Genomic DNA, 21561 nt, shown 5'->3' on the forward strand with positions numbered 1-21561 from the left:
GTGAGTAATCTTTACTAATCTATGACCTAATATTTACTAATGTAATAATAATTTAAATTAGAAATAATTTGTTATATTATTAAACCTTTCTAATTGTTCATTTATAGCCTTTGTTGAAATAAATCATTTTCAATAACATATGCATATGAAGTTGAATTTAAAAAATCTTAAGAGTTAAGAGTAAATTTGATTAATACTCAAATAATTTACTAGTACATAGGAAGTGGTCAATAAGTGGTGATTGGATATACGTAACTTATCTTTTACGTAAATATGTTTCTTTTTTCAGAACACAATATGCAGAATGGAAAGAAATCAGACGAAGCGGCCAACTATGTGGCCCAAATGAGAGACTGGGTCAATAGTCAACCTCATTTACCGAAGAACTTAGGTAAATGTTTATTTATGCAACTACTTACTAACAAAATCACCAAAAAGAAATTTCGCGATCGATTTTCCGATGATCCTAAGTAAAAATAATTAGTACTTAAATAATTAGTAAGCATGATTAGTTTATAACAATGATTGCTCAATATATTGAGATCGTTTATAAGAACGACTGCTTTACATCGTTTAAGTTTATTATTTTGTGATAAGAGTATCTAATAAGCAGCGTGACAGCGGAGGCGCCATGCCTCTCCAAGTGCTAGAAACCTCTTAGAGAGTTCTTAAAATGAAAGAAAGTTCTTAAAATGAGAGCCAACTGAACTTATATTATTGTCTTATTAAAACTTCCTCCTATAGTTTTTCGAAAGATATAGTTATACAAAAAGTTGCAAAAGGAAAGATGCATTGTCGATTCCTCCGATTTTCAATTAGGTATAGTTAGATTAAAAAAATGCAAAGTACATTCTACTACTATATTATTTCATCGGATGTTATTACTATCTGTTTGCATCCTAATTTTATGAATTTACTGTCGATGTTATTCACGTCATACGAAATAATAACATCCTTGACATATGCGTCACGTCACGAACTTACAGATAATTACGTTGTTCGGCTGTTTTATAATACAATCCGCGTTTACGAATTAAGTTTATTATTGTTTATTTTTAATGAGTTTCCTGCGATAAGTAAGAATAATGTAAAAACTGTAAGTAATGTAGAATTTTATTAAGTGCGATACCTTGTTAATGATTTCAGTATTGAGTGATTTAACTTTAATTACAGACGGAAAATGAACATCGGCCGCTTTTTTCTTATTTATTTAATTGTATTTACATAAAAATATTTAATTTTGTATCTCTTTGTTGAAGTTGATATTTACATCATCATATATTTATGAAAGAAAATTATAATAATTACTTAAAATGGTCATTTCATGGGATCAACGTTATGTTATAGGTACATGATCATTCAAATCGAGACGAGCAATTAGGTCACAAATGGCGTAGGCTAGGTACTCCCACTGACTATGACGGAGATAATATGAGTCAATTGAGTAGTTGCCTGGGCTAACAATCTATTGTTCGTAAAATTAGTAATTATTATCTTCCTGCATGTGGTGCCTCTTGAGGTATGGTCTATCGAAATATCTTTTCGATAGACCATACCTCAAGACCATACTCAAGACCATACCTCAGATTCAATGATTTATATATAGAGTCCACTCAAGAAAACAATAAAGATTTAAACCACTTTTTATTCTGGTATATAATGGCATGGCATAGCAGCAGGCGCGGTCCCGGAGGGAAGGGGGTATCAGGGGTCATGACTTTACAATAAATACAAAAAATACGTTTAAAACGTGTTAGAAAAAAAGTGGTCTAGTTTAACCAAATTTCCCCTGTGACACACCGGATTTCGGATTCCTACTGTAGCGTCCCAAAGTTCGATTGCTAGGCTCGCACCTCTGATTTTCCGAAGCTATGTGTACTGTATTAATTAGTAATCAATTGCCTCAAAGGTAAGCAAAACATCGCAAGGAAATCAATATGGAGTGTGAAGTTTATCAATATGCACTTGGCGGGTGTGTTATTGTATGACCTAATCTCTTTGGGGTTAACAAGTTATGCATCAAGCAATCGGGCAGTTTATTGACAATAAACACCTATACAAAAATGATAATAAATACATAAATAAATAAATAAATGGTCGAAGAAATAATTATTTCTAAAACTAAAGTGTGAGTGAGAAATTGATATTCACTAACCTGCTATTTTTGATAATATCATTTAAGACCACTATAGGTATCTATATCAATATCCGTATAGTTTAAATATCCGCTAATTTCTTATAGTTATTCTGCGCCACTGAATTAGCATTTAATTCAACAGAGCTATAATCTTCAAGGTTAAATTGACAAGGTTTTATATAATTCTATATAAGAATAGTTTTTGTTTGCCATTTGTAATTGAGATTTCGTTAAAAATATTTGTCGCGAATAACATGGCCGCGACTAAATATTAATTTACCTTGACATTGATATGGATAAAACTTTGATACACACTTTGTTTATCGATAAAATCATTTATTATATAGAAATACGTAAGATAAAGGATAAATTGCCTCGATTATATTATCATTTGCCTGTGTGATGTTTTTGTTACATGCGATTGCACTTTTTATATCCACCTTTTTTATAATATAGGAGTAGCAGACGAGCATGCAGTCCACCAGATGGTAAGTGGCTACTGCTGCCCATGGACATCTGTAATCAACCCCAGATAGGATTAGATATTGCTACCTGAGGTCGGCGACAGATGCGCCGCTATCCCTGAGGACTAAGCTGGAACGCCTCGGAAAAGTATGTCTCCCTTACCACACCCTTCAAACCGGAACGCAGCAGCGTCTAACACTGCTGTTATTAGGTAGAAATAGGTGTGATATTAAATAGTCACTTTACTTGACACATCTTAACTCTACATTCAACTAAATTACGAACGTCCGCCAATTTCAAATTTTACATGTTTTTTTTTTGAAAATTATTCGCTTAGGTATATATAGTAGATACTGGTCCTTTGCCTACGTGTAATTGCAATTTAAAATTTATGTTACAATTATTTTATTGTTTTCATTAATAGTACTCGCGCAATTAATTGGGATTTCCCTGGACATAAAATACTTGGATTTCAATTGAACACATGTTAAAACCCGTTCCGAACGGACCTAGACATCCTTGGAACTTAGACATATCCGGGGAAAAACAGACAGATGGCCTCATCTATAACGAATTTTAAATAGAACTGAATAATAAATCAATTATGATAGAATTTATTTCTTGTAGTATATTTCCTGCTATGAAACCTATAATTTTGAAATCTACATCCTGTCTTATTTTATGTATTATATAATTTATGTTTAAGGCCTCGTATATTATAAAAGCCTCGTAAACGCCTCGTATACACAGGAGCCTTATCACAGCAAGTACCTAGTTAGTAGGTACTTTTATTAACACAGTGAATAGCCTCTAGAGCCAGTAAAAACGTGAATAATTACACACCCGCATATTATATAACTATCCATTAAATAAAGTTTAAACTAAGTAAATCCAGGTCACATCCGCGTTAACAGCCCAATGGATTACTAGTGAAGCGGTATCAGCATCACGCACGGGCAAGTAACATTGTTGAACATCACAATAGAGCCATTTGTTCTCGAGGCTCGTTCAACAGGTAAAGAGGTAAAATATGAAGCACAATGGTAGCGCTATTCTGTAAAATACCAACAAGTCGAATTGTTTCATCATTCTGGATGCACTCAATCTTGACTAAACTTGCACTAAAGGATAAAACACAAATATACATAGGCGTCGTAGATTTCCACGACACGGTGCCTATTCCCGATGCGATATTGTATAGAGTATACGTAGGACTTATGTGTTTTTGCCGTGAGATTCAGATTAAGATAAGTTAACTTGAATAACAAGTTGATTGAAATTTAAAGTCCAAAAGATTCTATCAAAGTTTCTGAATTTAACATCTCATCGTGGTTTAAGCTTTGATAATCATAAAAGGATAGGTTCCTAAAGGGTAGGCAGATACCTAAAAAACGATTATATCATCTAACTATAATGATTTATAAATCAATAGAACAAAGTCTATAGGATAGGTTATGTTAGAACATAAAAGACTGAGTACGAGTAGGTATAAAAACTAAACGAGTAAAGCACGGCAGCAGTTTAATTATTAAGTTTGTATTTTGTTATAAAAATATGGTCACTTTCACTACCTTTATCACAAATATTTTCTAAATAATGAAATAAATACACTATTAAATTATTTCTTTAAGGATAGATATTTACACTCTGCCATCACTGTGGTGGTACGGTTTTAATACAGAATAGTCCGTCACGAATTCACGATCGTACTCGTATTTAAGGAACTTTTATGTAAGATTTTACGTTTCTAGAATTACGTTTAAGTTGTCTGTCAGTCATTGTTACATTTTTTAGTAGAGCCATAAAGTTTTAAAAGACAAACCCATAAAATCGGTACAGCCTTAAAGACTTTTTAGAATATGTCAAATCCATTTACATATAGGCATAATATAGTTTACAAGGTAATCAAAAAGTGGTTGCTTAAAATTAGGTTTTTAAGATAATTTCCGACCATCAACTTAATTTTGAGTAGTTTACCTTCAATTTAGCACACGCGTTAATAAATGTCGCTCTAGGTATAGTAGGTACTGACCTTAAAATATTGGTTAACCTAATTAATTGTGTTTCATTATTATTAAGTGCGATTTCTTAAACTTGCTTGACGCTTATCATGTTTATTATCTAGATTACGAGGATATAGATTTTAGTAAGCTGTTAAGTGCTTTAAGTGTGTAGATAATTTTAGAATACCATTGTTATTCACACAATTGTGTTTTACTACTTATTAGCATAGATTAGTAAAGATACTTCGCCGCCTTAAAATTGAATGAAGCCGCAAATGGCTTATTATAGTAAGTTCTATTTTTTGAATTCTTGACAAATAAAAACATTTTTAGAGAAAAATTACGAATAAATAACTAATACTGCGTAATTTACATGATAATTAAATAATTTATAATAATAATTTCAAATATTTTAGGGACGTTTTAGCACGGAGTCGTGGCAAAACTTTTTTACGCAACTATTTCAATTCTCAAAACTGGGTACATTTTCTTGTTAGGAGTGAGTAATCTTTACTAATCTATGCTTATTAGGTACACTATTAAAAAAGGAAAGTCATAGCTAGTGTTTAAAACTTGGCATCTCAATCTTACTTCTAATTTTTCCATGTTGTATGTATTGGAATTTTAAATCACTTGCTTAAATGGTGTATGAAAACATAGTAAGCAAGACACATACGCCTGACATTTGTTGAAAATACCAAGACGAAGACTTGAATTTGTATTAAAACAAATACTTTCACTTACTTTCAGGCAGTAAAGCATAATTTAAAAAATCTTGGAGATTAGGTACTTTACCACCTATATTCTTAAAGTGTAGATAATGGTGGCTTGACCAACCAGCTATTTAAAAAAACTTATGCTGATCAAATGTCTCTGATTAGCATCAAAAACCAGCATAACAGGAAAATATATTATTTTTTAATAAAATCGACAAAAAATATGTCTTATGTATAGAAAACCTAACCAGGCAACATCGTGATAAGCCAGAATCATAGAGCGTAAAGTACACTCATAATAACTTACAATTTTTATAATATATGATTGCGGATCCCACTACGAATGAACGATTTGGATGATGACATGAATAGATATCCGGTTATAAATGATATGCTTAGTTGTTGTCAACTCATTATGGTCCTGTTGTTAGGCACGGGTCTCCTCTCGGCCATAGTCCACCGCGCTGGCCAAATGCGGATTGGTAAAATTCACATACTATAATATAGTCATAATATAGTCTACAAGGTAATCAAAAAGTGGTTGCTTAAAATTAATTTTTTTAGACAATTTCCGACCATCAACTTAATTTTGAGCAGTTTACCTTCAATTTAGCACACGCGTTAATAAATGTCGCTCTAGGTATAGTAGGTACTGACCTTAAAATATTGGCTAACCTAATTAGTTGTATTTCATTATTTTTAAGTGAGATTTATTAAACTTACTTGACGCTTATCATGTTTTAAATCTAGATTACGAGGATATAGATTTTAGTATGGTGTTAAGTGCTGTAAGTATAGATAATACCATTGCTATTCACACAATTGTGTTTTACTACTTATTAGGTACACTATTAAAAAAGGAAAGTCATAGCTAGTGTTCGAAACTTCGCCTCTCAATCTTATTTCTGATTTTTCCATGTTGTATGTATTGGAATTTTAAATCACTTGCTTAAATGGTGTATGAAAACATAGTAAGCAAAACACATACGCCTGACATTTGTTGAAAATACCAAGACGAAGACTTGAATTTGTATTAAAACAAATACTTACACTTACTTTCAGGCAGTAAAGCATAATTAAAAAAATCTTGGAGATTAGGTACTTTACTACCTATATTCTTAAAGTGTAGATAATGGTGGCTTGGCCAACTAGCTATTTAAAAAAACTTAGGCTGATCAAATGTCTCTGATTAGCACCAAAAACCGGCATAACAGGAAAATATATTATTTCTTACTAAAATGGACAAAAAATATGTCTTATGTATAGAAAACCTAACCAGGCAACATCGTGATAAGCCAGAATCATAGAGCGTAAAGTACACTCATAATAACTTACAATTTTTATAATATATGATTGCGGATCCCACTACGAATGAACGATTTGGATGATGACATGAATAGATGGTAGATATCCGGTTATAAATGGATATGCTTAGTTATTGTCAACTCATTATGGTCCTGTTGTAACGCACGGGTCTCCTCTCGAGTAAAAAGAGATTTAGGCCATAGTCCACCGCGCTGGCCAAATGCGGATTGGTAAAATTCACATACATTTGACATTTTTTTAGAGTAACAGACTTAGGTATAGATTTAGTCACGATGTTTACCTTTTTCGTTAGAACAAGTCGTAATCAATGTAGTCGTAAGTTTGAAGGTAGAACCCTTTGAGGTACGGCTCCGGCGGCACCACCGCCACACCTATTTTTGCCTAATAACAGCACTGTTAGGCGCTGCTGTGTTCCGCTTTGAAGGGTGTGGTAAGGGAGACATACGTTCCAGCTTAGTCCTCAGGGGTAGCGGTGCATCTGTATCCGACCTCAGGTAGGAATATCTAATCCTATCTGGCGTTGATTACAGATGTCCATGGGCGGCAGTAGCCATTTACCATTAGGTGGACTGCATGCTCGTCTGCTACTCCTATATTATATAAAAAAAAATCTTATGCACATATAACTTCGAAAAGTTACAGGTGTACGTTTGGGATTCGAAACTCAGACCCCTAGATTTAGATAACATAACTTCAAATGAAGTACTAAGATATTATTTCTGTTTCAAATGTAAAAGTACTCTTAGTAACTAAACAAAAATACTTCAATGAAAAACTATTATCCATAGTGAAGTGGAGGAAGGAATTAAACATAACTTAATAATCCAGCGGTGTTGATACGGATTGACACTTGTTTGCAAATTGTTCTATAAACAAAAATAGATGTCATTATCTTTATTCGTTTGTGCCTTTTGCGATGAAGTTATGGATTTATAATACCTTACAGGTCATATTAGGGATTGGAACGTATATTTTTCATTTTACTTCAAGTCAAAAAAATAATAACAATTAATTTTATATCAACAACTTATCACGGCTTCGGTCGGTGTTCATTGCTGAAAAATAACCTTTACAACACACATATTTTATATAAAATAAAATGCATATATAACTTAAAATAATGGAGCTCGAGCTATTGTGTTTATTTTTTACACGTGTGTAAAAAAATAATTAAGTAAGTGTGTAAACATGATACAGCTTCATATTATGTTATTTTAACCAAAATGTATTAAGGCAAAAAATCTTGGAATGAATTAACTGTGGTGATTTAATCAACACTATCAAAGCGGAAAAGAATAATTCTGCACGTGTAACCTCTGAGCAAAAAATAATTAAACAACATAGTTATAAATATAATGCAGTGTCAATAATATAATTTACTTACACGTACTTTGTATTTAATTGTGTATTGTGTTTCTAAGTAACTTAACTAGGGGATAATAAAAGGGTTAGGTGTGTTTGATACGCGAATTACTCCACATAATTAGTATCGTTACACATGATGACTTTGTTTTATTATAGGAATAGTAGGCGAACGTGCAGTCCACCTGATAAGATTGGATTCCTACTTGAGGTCATTAAATTGAGGTCGATCAGATGCGCCGCTACCCCTAGGACTGAGCTGGAATACCTCGGAAGAATTTTCGTTTCGCGGCACTTTGATATTCTCCATGCTGTTGGGTTTAAACACAAATACGTTAATTAAAATATTCATTCATTGCCATTCCGTCACAGCCTGAAGAAAAAAAAACCTTTGTATTTCCACCTAATTCAGAACCGTCTGCATTTTGCGTAACTAATTTAGCTTTTCAGTTGATATATCGGATGTCTTAATATCTTACAAATATTACCTACATACTGTAAGGACACCGTTAATAAAATCTTTCCACGAGCATATTTAGATCAATTCACAAATAGAACTGAACTCAAAAAAAGTTCTTTTTTATTTATAAACATGATGTTCGCGCAACTCTGCTTGCGTGCATTCTCAGGTATAGACTTTTTATGAAGGAACCTTTAATTGTAATAAGACTATTAGATGTAGAGGAAGGAACTGAAAAGTGAAACAGTCCAATGTTGATATGAATTAACAAAGGATTGTTTATAAATTGTTCTATAAACTCCACCTTAGAAGTCTTTAAGTATTAAAATTACATCTTGCATAAAATTTTACCGAGGACTACAACGGCTAATATTGCTAGCGATACTCATTTTTATGTGCTATTGTGCAAAATATTGTAATCTAGCTCGATAGACCTCGAAGTATGGTTATTCCAAACTACTTGTAAATGCAATATCACCAGACTATAGTGAGATAGCCAGATAGCAAGTATTACAAAATGGATTGCAAAATACACGGTAACACGGCGTCTTCACAATTGTAGTGAATTTTAACAAATGTAGTTTTACTTTAAAAGTTACTCATAAAAATAGGTTTTATATGTTTTTCTTAAATAGTGTAGATCACGCTGAGATTGTGACAAATATTCCGACGGCTATATAATTGCAAAAAAATGCAAATTTAGCTACAATTTATATACATTGTGCTATATTATTATGATTTAATTGTTAAAAAAAATATGTTTTATTTTTACAGATGACAATTTACTACTGCGCTTCGCACACAGTTGCTACTATGACCTGGAAAAGGCGAAGGTTGCAGCTGAACTGTTTTTCACAATCCGGACCTCCGTACCTGACCTCATCAATAACAGGGATCCACTCTCTCCACCAATACAGAAAGCTTTAAGTATAGCGTAAGTAAAGAGTACTAATTCTTATTAAAATTTTGAGTTCCGTACCCAAAGCGTAAAAACGGAACCCTGTTTTTAAGCCTCCGCTGTCTGTCCGTCTGTTCGTCTGTCACAAGGCTCTCCCGAATCGTAATAGATAGATACATGATTTTTTTTAACAGAGGATGTATAATGGTCGAGATAAAATTGGGGCATAGAAAAAAAACGCTATTTATCGCTTTATCTATTGAACCTATTGCATGTCGGTATGACAGTTCAAATTTTGATGAGTGCTATAATAACAAATCCTAAAAAAAATGTTTGGTGGCACGGCACCCTCTATGTGAGTTTGACGTGCTCTTGGCCAATTAATATAAATTTAGAGTAGAAAACGAGCTTGTGGTATAGCCGAAGGTCACTAGGGACACCTATAATCTCTCCATATAGAATAGGGTTCTACCAGAGGTTGATCACAGATGCGTTGTCATTTCTGCGGACTAAGTTGGCCTCATATAAGTCAGCCATCATTTTTACCTTTCCACCGAAACGCAGAACTGCTTTACGCTGGAAATAGGTGTAACGACTCTACCACCTTTCAGTACTTGTTGATTTAATTCTTCTGTGTGTTAGAATACATAAACATTTTATTACACTTGCGTTGTATTAGCTGATAATAATGAGTTTATGATAAATGGTAAAACAATTCCCTTGGATTCAACTGCAACGAAGAGGTACCTACCTACTGGTCTACCTTTTTCCTCTTGTAGTGTGTCCTTGCCTCCTCGGTGTTGTTTTTTGATTTACATTTACATTAATATTTACTTACAATTACAAAAATGCATTTACATTAATATTTACTTACAATTATGCGCACGGTTACTTATGAATCGTCCGTTAGGGAAAAAAAATAATTGACGGAAGAGAAGCGAATGTACCGCACTCAAGTATTTTGAGCAATTTATCAGATATAATGAATATGATATTATTTGGTTTTTAACTTTTAATGTTTCGTCGATTATTATATTTTAACCGAAATTGTGACAGCTCTTTTAGTTCTATGACGTCATCATCCACATTTTCTGATTTCATAGTGTAGCACGATTTACTTTTGGATTATTTGTTATCTTACTAAATGTCACCAAAACGGGGTGTCATCAGAGACATAATGTGGTTATCATTGTCCAACGTTATCTGGTTCTGGTCATAGAAGAACTTAGATAATATAATCAATAAATGAGAATAATAGGTGCTTCTTATAAAGTCAGGGTCATTGAGATCTTTAAATACATAATTAAACATTAAAATTATCTAATTACTGGTTACCTTGCGTTTTGTAGACAATGGAAATAATTTCTCATCTAATATTAGAAACACTACATTGAATTTATGACGTCACACGGTATTAATTTATTCCGCACTGGTGAAAAATATTTGCAGGCCAAAAAATATGATTTTGACATTTACCAAGTTTAATAAAATAAATATAATAACAATTTTAAAAACCTAAAATAAGTTAGCAAAACGGATATAAGTTCAGAAATGACAGCATTTCTGATATGATGACAGAAACATTTAAAGTTTTTTTTTACTTTATTTTTTTTTGGTTTAATATAATTGGAGCAAGAATGCAGCCAGTTTGTTTTTTTTTCTCATATTATAGATTAAGTGGTATAAACAGAATATGGATATGAATCGACACTTTCGTAGTGTCGATTATAAATACTGGAAATAAATGTGAAACGAAAGGCCTGATTCATTTAAAAAATACTCTTTTTCTTTTACTTTCCAATTGAACTTAAATCATATCCTTTTCAGGAACCTAGGGCAGATCACAATATCCGGGAATCGTTGTCTCTGGATATGGCAGGTCAACGACCCAGGGCTCGAGAACTATGACTACTCGAAAGACGCGAAGTTGTTCTACATGGTATCAGACTTGTGGTTCATGACCAATGACCAACTCTGTGACGCTGATATCGTCATTATGGACGTCAAAGACATCTCCCTGAAGTTCCTGACTAAGTTCAACGTGTTTATCGCCAGGAAGCTGTCTAAATACCAACAGGTAAATATTGTTATTCTTGTATTAGAATGTCAGTACCGCAAATTGGCATCCCATAATGCTTACAAATTAAGATATCCGCATTACGAATCCACAAACGTTTAATATGAGATTTATTATCACTCTATCTTATATTTTTATGTTATCTTCTGAATACTAAAAATCATGCCTTAATTTTCATTTAAGTACAGTTTATATTTGTCTTTTATAAAGTGTTATTCGTTAAAACTAATCCAATGATTTTAATTCTGTCTAATTTCTTAACTCTGTCAGTTTAACAAAGGTCTTTGTTTAAAATATACTGTGGTGTTGTATAAAATTTGTTTGATAAAAAATATCAACATAATTTACTTCATCCTATTAGTCGTTATGAACATTTGTGAACGTTATTAAATTTGTCGACAAAAACATATACTTACGCTATATGGTTTTAAACATATATATTATGACTGTAATGAATAATGGAAATATATAGAAAAATAAATCCAATCTCGATTAAAGTCGAGGTCGGGTTTATAACAGACACATAATATAATATTATTATATATAATATTATTGCTAAAATAAAACTGCTCTATCTAGTAAGGTTCCTAAATTACTGACATTAATTAGTGGATAAGTTTATGACTTTCCTATTCATACGTACTACATCCACACCACAACGAAAATGTGTGGATGGGATTTTTGTATGAAAATTTTGTTCACACGGACCACATTTCCTCGAAATACCTGGTGGTATAGTCCGCGGCAAACTGCTAGTCCGCTCCGAATATAGTAACAAGTCGCGACGCAATAACAAATTGTAGATATTAGCAGGATGGAGACAGCGCGAGACCTTCCTGGCACCCGTCCGCTGCCCGCTCTCGTCCACGGGTACATAGCTGTGTTAGTGCCCTTGCGTTACAGAGTACATGCTAACTAAACCTGCGCGCAACTTTAGAGCGGACTAGCAGTTTGGCGCAGACTAATATACTTATATTTATGATATACAACTTATTATATTATCATTATATACTCTTTTTGTTTCACTGCTGGGTACATGCAAGACTCTAAGAATGGATTGATAGATTTTACACTTTAATAAAATCTCTGAAGCATTTTTTTCTCAAATAATGTTTTTTATCGAATATTGAAGCAACTGGGGAATTGCCGATTCCATTTCTAACCTTACCTAACTCCACTTATTAATTGATTGTTTCCTTCTTACAGGAAGCACTGCCTATTAGATTGAAGCAGGTCCATGTGGTAAATGCTCCACCCTTCATTGACAAACTTTTTGGTCTGATGAAGCCAATGTTGAAGAAAGAAGTCACTGAGTTGGTAAGTAACGACTTGATGAAGGATCTTTTGTCCTTGAAGTCTCGGGACTATAACAGGGTTAAGGTATCCCATGTCTGTCGTAAGAGGAGACTAAAAGAAGAAGTCCAGAGTTGCGGGTGACAAGAGTAGAATATCGAACCGCTTGGCCAACGACGACGGTATGTTTGGCTGCCTACCGTTGCAAATACACGAAGGTGAAAGATTAATCAATGTTGGGAATAGGCCACAGGAGAACGAGAAAATAAACTATGAAATATAATAAAATAAAATTCACTCCAAAAAGATACTTTTTATTATATCGAATCATTGACAGAATGACAAATTAGAAGAAGTAAAAATATATGTTTTTCAGCTGCCAGCTTTATCATATATAACCTACTTGAATATTATACATTATAAGAGGCTTGAGTTTTTGCTATATTCCAACAGCCTCCCTCAAAAATTCAAGTATAAAACAATTTATAAATACGTTCTATGCAGAACACTTCTTGAATGTCATTACATCTACCACCACTTCACTAGGTGTTTCGTTATGGAGAAGAAGCGGCGAAAGAAACTCCATAACACACATCTTTTTACAATAAATATAAATGTTTTTACAATGGCAAACTTAACCATGGCACATGTGGAGCTGAAGATACTTCAGACCACATCGATTTATCAGTCAAATATACAAAGAAAACTTCAAACAAAACCTTATACTTGTACTCTGCTTTAGCTGATGAGACTGCGACAGTGTCTACATTGTTTTCGTGTGTTTCACGAAATTATGCAGTTTTAATTACTTTGAACAAATAGTTTCTAATACTATGTTTGTGCGTCTCGTCGCGTTCTCAGTTTCTCAGTCAGAGTCCACATAAGCAATAATTAACTACTTATAATTACAGCTTTCATTGATTAGGTTTAACTATGTATATCTTTTATATAACATTAAAAGATGTATTAAATATTTACACATTTAAGACAAAAAATCTGGATGCGTAAGTACATTTACTTTTACATTTCTATACAATACTACTTTAATTTAACTCTACAATGTGCACCATGACATAAGTTAGTATTTAATACTGAATAATTTATAAGGAAAGCGATTAGGATAAATTACACTTATAGAATATTTTTAACACATTTTGCACATTAGTAGACTGATTAAGTGATATTGTATTTGCTGTTCTTTCAACATCTATATCAAGAAATTATGTTATTTATTTTGTATTTGTAATATAAATTATTTGCATTAAAATGTTTTTGCAAATTTATAATGCTTATTTTGTTGAAATTATTAAACCATATACATACGTGTGGGACTATACATATATCTTATTCTATACATATATATATTCTCATCCGTATTAATTTATCTACATGCATCTGCATGAGAATGTACCTTTAAGAGTTTTTAAACCCTATATTTAAGTATAACATGAAGACGTTCAAACCAAAGCCGAGATGTCTGCTTTAAGCCGTTAAAGCTTTTATTTAATTTACTTACTTTATTATCTTTAGGCAACCTTCTTTATCTTTAGCAACCTTTACCTTCTGGTACTACCATATAAATATTCTCTGTATGAAAACCATTATAATATATTTTTCTAATTATATCAAATGAAATTTACAAAGGTAGTATTTTCGTCCATATGGTGTACATTTAAATCTATCTAAATGTAGTAAATCTGGCTATTGGTGCGAACGTTACATCTTAATCCTGTAAAATTTCTTACTGAAACTGAATTTCTTAGTGAAACTTCGAGCAACTAAACGAGCTTTGTTATTTTTTCTGATTTAAATACTTAGTTCATTATTATTTGTGGTAAATACCCACTTGCAACTAATAATGTTAACATATTTAGGTCTGTAAACAAAATATCAGATTTGATTGCTCCTTTGTGGCTTAATTTCACTTTGTACTGCTTTTCACCATTTAATAGGCACCTTAAAATACCTTTAAATTATTTAGGTAATTATTGCAAAGTACTTAATAAAAATCAGCTATCAGGATTGTGCATCCGTATATAATAATTCAGGGATTGATCAAGTATTTAATAGTTATTGTTGACGCATTATTATTTAAGGAATGTTGTTGTTAGCTTTCAATTAGTTTCGCCGAATCAGAGTCAGGCTTTCTAAATTTTATATTGATATGTAATGCTCAATGTTTGTTGTCATTATTTTCAATATTTAATTCATCAACTACATGATCTGCTTAGCAGCTATGGACATTTCATTACTTTTAATATTTAATAATGTATATCCATTAAAATCTTTACCAACTAGGCTGGATCTAAAATATTTTTATCTTTAATCTTGCTAACTGTGTTACGAACGTAGCAGTAGCACCAAAACATTTTCATATGATCGATTTTGTTTTTACCTTGCCACAATTTACATGGTGTTTTATTTATTTATTATCAGAGCTTTAGTGGGGAATATGTATATTTTTATAAATATAAGTAGGTATATGACTGTTGTAACAGCTTCACCCCAAAAGCTTTATTTAATTTCGCATTTACAACCATTTCGGTTAATATACGATTCATTTGCTCTGTTTCACCATTTTATTGTGTTTTATAAGGTAAATTTTAATGATACATAATTATCTTGCCAACAAAAATTCCTTAAGTTCATTATTTCAGAAATATATTCTCGATCATTATCATAATGTAAATGAATAATGTTACTATAGGATACATTTTCACTTTTAGACTTTTAAAATTATACTTATTTCCCATTTAAAATACATGTAACATAAAGACAGTTTTTGTCATCAAAGGAAGTCGACGTTATCGAATCGCAAACATCACAGTGAATAATAAAAAAAAAAATGTTTTTTTTTTACCATTAGCTGGTCAGTCTTGACTTTCAGAAATTCAAGATCACAGATTACATATAAGTATTCAAGATTGTCATATGACGGTCAATAATAAAATCTTTAAAAATATTCAAATTTCATCAACCCATTTATTGTCCCACTGCTGGGCATGAGTCTCCTATCAGAATGAGAAGGTTTAGGTCATAATCCATCGCGTTAGCCAAGTGAGTATTGGTAGACTCACATACCTTTCAGATTTTTTATTATATAAATCTTTCAGGTGTAGAAGATTTCTTCACGATGTTTTCCTTTACCTTTTAAGCAAGTAATAATTAATTTCTAATACACACATAACTTTGAAAAAATTCAGAGGTGATTGCCTGGGATTTGAACCTCGGACCCTTCGTTAGACAGGTCGAGTTTATTAACCATTAGGCTATCACTGCTATTCAAATTTAATTTCTGTTTATTCAAATGACCGTTTGTGCCATAACTAATACGATTTCTAACTTTGAATTAAGTTTATTTTATACTGTGATCTATCATTTTATGAAAAATAATGATACTATCATCCTTTATACTACATATTAGACATTTACTATTTTTATAAATATGCCCTTCATTTTTTAATAACCGGCACATACCTTTTATTATTCAATTCGATTTACTAAGAAGCTGCATAGGTACAGCTTAAGTTCCATAGAACTAAAGTTCCACAGAACTTTTGGTGAACAGTATAGAATTTTAAATTCTTTGTTTTTGACCTTTACCAAATCTTTAGCTCCTCCAATTTTAAACGTAGTCTGTCATTTGACGCATATTAATCCTTTGTATTTTCAAAGTGATCAGAGTTTTCAAATCTAAAAGAAAAACAAGTGTCAGGGTTAGAATTGGAACAAAAAAATCAAATAAATTTCATTTTTAAGACATAAAAGCGAAACTGTCCTTATTTTTATTTGCAGTGTCCTATGCATTTACAGTTATATAGCTACTACTGTCTCCATTTTGTTTCAATTAGGTACTTGATATAATGACAGTTAGCATCAGTAATAGCGACGGGTTCAGATCGCAAAAAATATAATTTTTACACCAAAAGTTTCCATGATAAAAATTCATATTAGCTTGTGTATCTGCATGATGTAGTAAGTATTCTTGTAGTAGTTTACACATTTTTCTATATTAAAATTTATATTTTTACAAGCGTGTGATATTTGAAGTTCAGTTGTTTCAGGTCTCAATTTTACTTTGAATATTTTGAATGTATTCATTGAATCTAAAAGATGAAACATTGAATTATATGCATTCCGTCGATTCGTTTCATCCTTTGATCCATAATCCGTCGATCCATTTCATCCATTGATCCATTTAATCAAGTTTAGCACCAAGTTAGTGATCATATTACTCAATCATTAAAATAAGTTGTATCAGCGTTTGATATCTGGTCGCAATTCCAAATTAAGTTGTTTCTTACGCAGTCAAAATAATTGTGTAGCCAAAAAATTCTCCATTCGTAATTTTATTTAAGTCATCCATTATTGTTTTCGCCGTAGACGGTATTGGTTTAGACACTTATATATTATTGTTTGCCATCGCCGTTCGCCATCAAACATTTTTCATGTCTTTTTCTTCCGCGACTCCATGTTTGAAATATTACATAAATTTTATACTTAGTAGATGACTATATTTTTCAATATTTTACGATAGCGTAGCCTGGGCCCATAACCTGTTGGGAATAGGCCACAGGAGAACGAGAAAATAAACTATGAAATATAATAAAATAAAATTCACTCCAAAAAGATACTTTTTATTATATCGAATCATTGACAGAATGACAAATTAGAAGAAGTAAAAATATATGTTTTTCAGCTGCCAGCTTTATCATATATAACCTACTTGAATATTATACATTATAAGAGGCTTGAGTTTTTGCTATATTCCAACAATCAAGATAGGGACAACGCGTTCGGAGGGCTCCGATTGTGTTCCGTTGGAGATTCCAGATTTCTCCACGTTGCGCTGAGGACTGCTACCGGGAGGGTTGTAACGGGTAAAAATCCCGTTAAACACATTGTCGTTCCCACTACATTGGGTATCTTTTGAAGGCTCCACCTCGACATAAAACCTTATGTTAATAGGTCTATTTAACGCTTCGACTACTTAAGAATTTTAAGTAATTGTTTGTGTGTGAAACTTATAATGGTTTGTGATCTAATCAGGTTAATCTGGTTAGGTAATCAAACTTACTCCGGTTGTGTTCCGTCGGAGATCCCGGAGTTCTCTAACAAGCGTGGCGGACGCCCACCGGGGGGGTTTTTAGTGCGGTAAATATCCCACATAACCCGACGTCGCTCCCACGTTGTCGGGTACCTTTTGAAGGGTTCCCCCTCGTTAACAAAAAAAGAAAAGGTAATCAAACCTATAAGTTATTGCTACTTTACTTTTGATTTATTTATACCCAATTGGTAGTTAATTTCTACAAAGTTACATAAAAATCTTTCTATCAACTCTGCTACCAATATTATTTTTAATCATTTTCAGGGCCTTGCTAAAATAATCGAAATCTCTACTAAAAGTAGATTACAAAAACTGACTATTTTAAAATAATAATTAATCCCTAATTATTTATTATTAAATAATAATTAAAGTTTATTATTTACAGGTCCACTTCCATCAACCAAAGTCAGATACGCTCTTTAATTATTTAGATAAGGAAGATTTGCCGAAAGATTTTGGAGGTACCCTGCCTTCCTTAGAGGAGCATATGAAGCGTGTTAAGGAGAACATCACAAGAAATAGGTAAAGTGCCCTATAAGATTTCATGTAATGATTCAGTCTGCTACGAGGGAGGTTCATCTCTAGTTAGGGAGACACCAAAATCAAGATTTTAGACTTTAGTTCTGGCTCAGGCTTAGAACTTTGCGTCGGATGGCTCCCACAACAAACAAATCCTACTAAACGACGAGAGTAGAAAACGAAGAAGCGAAGCGTAAATGTCTTAAGAAGCTTATGTGAGACACGTAAAGTTTTAAAACAGTACTTGGTCTCAAAAAGTCTTCAGAATATTTTCAAAAGTGTAAACTGTAAAGCAAATCACACTTAGCTTTTTTGTAATATAAGTATAGTAGTGTAGTAGCAGACGAGCATGCAGCCCATCTGATCCTAAGTGGCTACTGCCGTCTATCGACATACGTAATCAACCCCAGATAGGATTATACATTCCTACCTGAGGTCGGTCACAGATGCGCCGCAACCCCTGAGGACTAAGCTGGAACGCCTCGGAAAAGTATGTCTCTCTTACCACACCCTTCAAACCAGAACACAGCAGCACTTAACGCTGCTGTTATGAGGCAGAAATAGGTGACTCTGGCGGTGGTGCCGCCGGAGTGGAACCACAAAGGTGATAGAACTACTTTCAAAAAGTCGAAATTCTAGTCTAAATTCAGCAAATTTTAATTGTTAACTCGTCCCAGCATTAGAAAGTCAGGTCAGTCAGGAATCTAATCTAATTGGTAATCAACCGATTACAGATGACCATGGGCGGCAGTAGCCACTTACCATCAGGTGGACTGCATGCTCGTCTGCTACTCCTATATTATCAAAAAACTTAGGACAATAGACATCATTGTAAAGTATCTTTAGTGTACCACGATATATTGATATGACCGTCTGTATGTATTTTAATAGCGCTTGAGGATAACTTTATTAATTATGTATATTTCCTTTCTTTCAGGGATTTATTACTAATCAACAACCTGTGGACAGCGGCGGACAAGAAAGGAAAGAATAAGATAGAAGCCGCTACAGAAATAGATTCATTCCGCTCTCTTTCTATAGATTAACATCATATCATTATAAATTAAATTTAATTTAACAATAGACATGACATTTTAGTAGACAACAAAGTTTTTATCTGAGTTACCGTGCCTGTGATGTTGATGTTGAGTTTTAGTGGTTTAGTATAAGTTCATGTTATTGTATCTATATGTTATATTAGTATTGGTATATGTTCATGTTTTAAAATTAGGATTTTTATATGATATGATTTTATGTTATTTAATTTTAAATATATTTTAAGGGGTTTAAAGCAAATCATCAATAGATCAGTTTTTAAATCAAATACTAATACCTACTTACTGATGGACGATCTCATTTCTACTTAGCCACTTAATAAAAAAATCCATATAAAAACGTATAGTTATATTTCATATTATTTTGCGTATTGCTGTATGTCACAAATGTACAGAGTTTATCGCTTAACAACCGTTTTTTTTTATCGATCCAATGTTTGGCGGATTGATTGATTATTAATAATGGGCGTAAATTTCTATGTACCTACCTAGGATTCTATGTATAGCCCGCGCCAAACTGCTAGTCTGCTCTGAAGTTGTCGCGAGCAGGTGTCATACAATTTGCTATGGCGACGCGATTCATTCCTATATTCAGAGCGGACTAGCAGTTTTACGTGGACTATACCAAGTAATCAATCTATTAAATGTTTACCTACTAAAGATCGAAAATATGAAGTAATTGTCGAATGTAGATCTTTGGCAAAATATTGCATTGATTGTTTATGCTTAAGGGGCATAAAAGTGAAAATGTAAAGCACCATTAAACCCAATCAAGGTTAAACAATGAGGTCTAACCCTAAATCTCTGTTGCGAAGTAACTTTTTAATTTCATGGCTTCTTGAACTTGACAAAAAATGCTTCTAAATAAATATTTTTAAACATTATCAATAAGTGTGATTTTTCTTACTTTGTTATTTTATGAGGGAAATAGAATACAATTTTTAAATACAGTTACTATTAATATTAAGTGGTGATGGAACACTTTTAGCTAGAGAGCTGGAGTATGTAGTGCTAGTGTGTTTTGTTTTTATAAGGCGGTGAGGCTTTAGGCATTCCAGCTTAGTCCTCAGCAATAATGTCTCGTCTGTAACAATTGTAACTGTATAAGGACAACCTTATAGAACCAAATAGAACATCCTATTTTTAACCGACTTCCCAACATAGATTAGTAAAGATACTTCGCCGCCTTGAAATTGAATGAAGCCACAAACGGCTTATTAGTTAGTTCTTTTTTTAAATTCTTGACAAATAAAATAATTTTTAGAGAACATTTACGAATAAATAACTAATACTGCGTAATTTACATAATAAATAAATAATTATTTCAAATATTTTAGGGCCTTTTTTACGCAACTATTTCAATTCACAAAACTGGGTATATTTTCTTGTTAGGAGTGAGTAATCTTTACTAATCTATGCTTCCCAAAGGAAAGAGGTTGTCTGTTCGTCGCGAATATTTTTTACTAAACCCGCATAGTGGTGCTGTCACCATACCGGTTTGCCATGCAGTGGAATCCGAGTTAGTGTATTCGTCTTTATAAGGCTTTGACTCCCAAAATACACGAAAGTTTCTAGTGTTGGGTTATGAGTGTACAAAGCGTCTTAAGGATTCCATCTGATAGGCACCGTTGCCTCAAAAATCAATAATTAACATCACATACTGCTTAAAATCTATCTAAGTATAGCCCTAAATTTATTGTGAATCCATATGATTAAACTGGGATGTTATTTGACTTAACACATTTAAGTTGGACATACCCGACACGATGGGCCTTTCCCTACGAAATAAATTCTGATACTTGACTTTCTGGTATGATTTCTCCCATTTGTCACATGCACCCATGTACCCATGTACACTATCAGAAATCATTTTCAGTTACTATTAACAGTTTTTGAATTATAATAATTTAGAATTAAGTTTTGTGTGAAAAACAGGTCATAGACAATAATTAAATATATTTTTTATTACCATGTTTTTTTTTTATTTTCGCCTATCCTGGTAGAACAAGTATGGTTCGACCCATGAACTAATTCACCACTACACCCATTTCTAAAGTTTCGGTAACGGGTGTGGATAGCTTATCTGCAAATGAGGCGCCCATCTCACGCCTTCAGAGTGCCAACACATCTGCGATCATCTTCA

The 21561-nt window shown here is 32.7% G+C and overlaps 1 protein-coding gene across 1 annotated transcript in view; it reads left to right on the top strand.

The window, feature by feature from the left end:
- The window catches only part of LOC140748979 (alpha-tocopherol transfer protein-like), a 33107-nt gene extending 11752 nt beyond the window's left edge, over positions 1–21355 (top strand). The window contains exons 2-7 of the mRNA XM_073081975.1: positions 290–391; positions 9244–9403; positions 11195–11444; positions 12651–12761; positions 18230–18366; positions 19301–21355. Of these exons, the coding sequence (XP_072938076.1) occupies positions 298–391; positions 9244–9403; positions 11195–11444; positions 12651–12761; positions 18230–18366; positions 19301–19409 (861 nt within the window). The 5' untranslated portion in view covers positions 290–297 and the 3' untranslated portion in view covers positions 19410–21355. The remainder of the gene's footprint in view (positions 1–289; positions 392–9243; positions 9404–11194; positions 11445–12650; positions 12762–18229; positions 18367–19300) is intronic.
- The last annotated feature ends 206 nt before the right edge of the window (positions 21356–21561 follow it).

Source organism: Epargyreus clarus, unplaced genomic scaffold (assembly GCF_041222505.1).
Source record: "Epargyreus clarus isolate Ecla_fem2 unplaced genomic scaffold, WU_Ecla_fem_2.2 ptg000017l, whole genome shotgun sequence".
Taxonomy (NCBI): domain Eukaryota; kingdom Metazoa; phylum Arthropoda; class Insecta; order Lepidoptera; family Hesperiidae; genus Epargyreus; species Epargyreus clarus.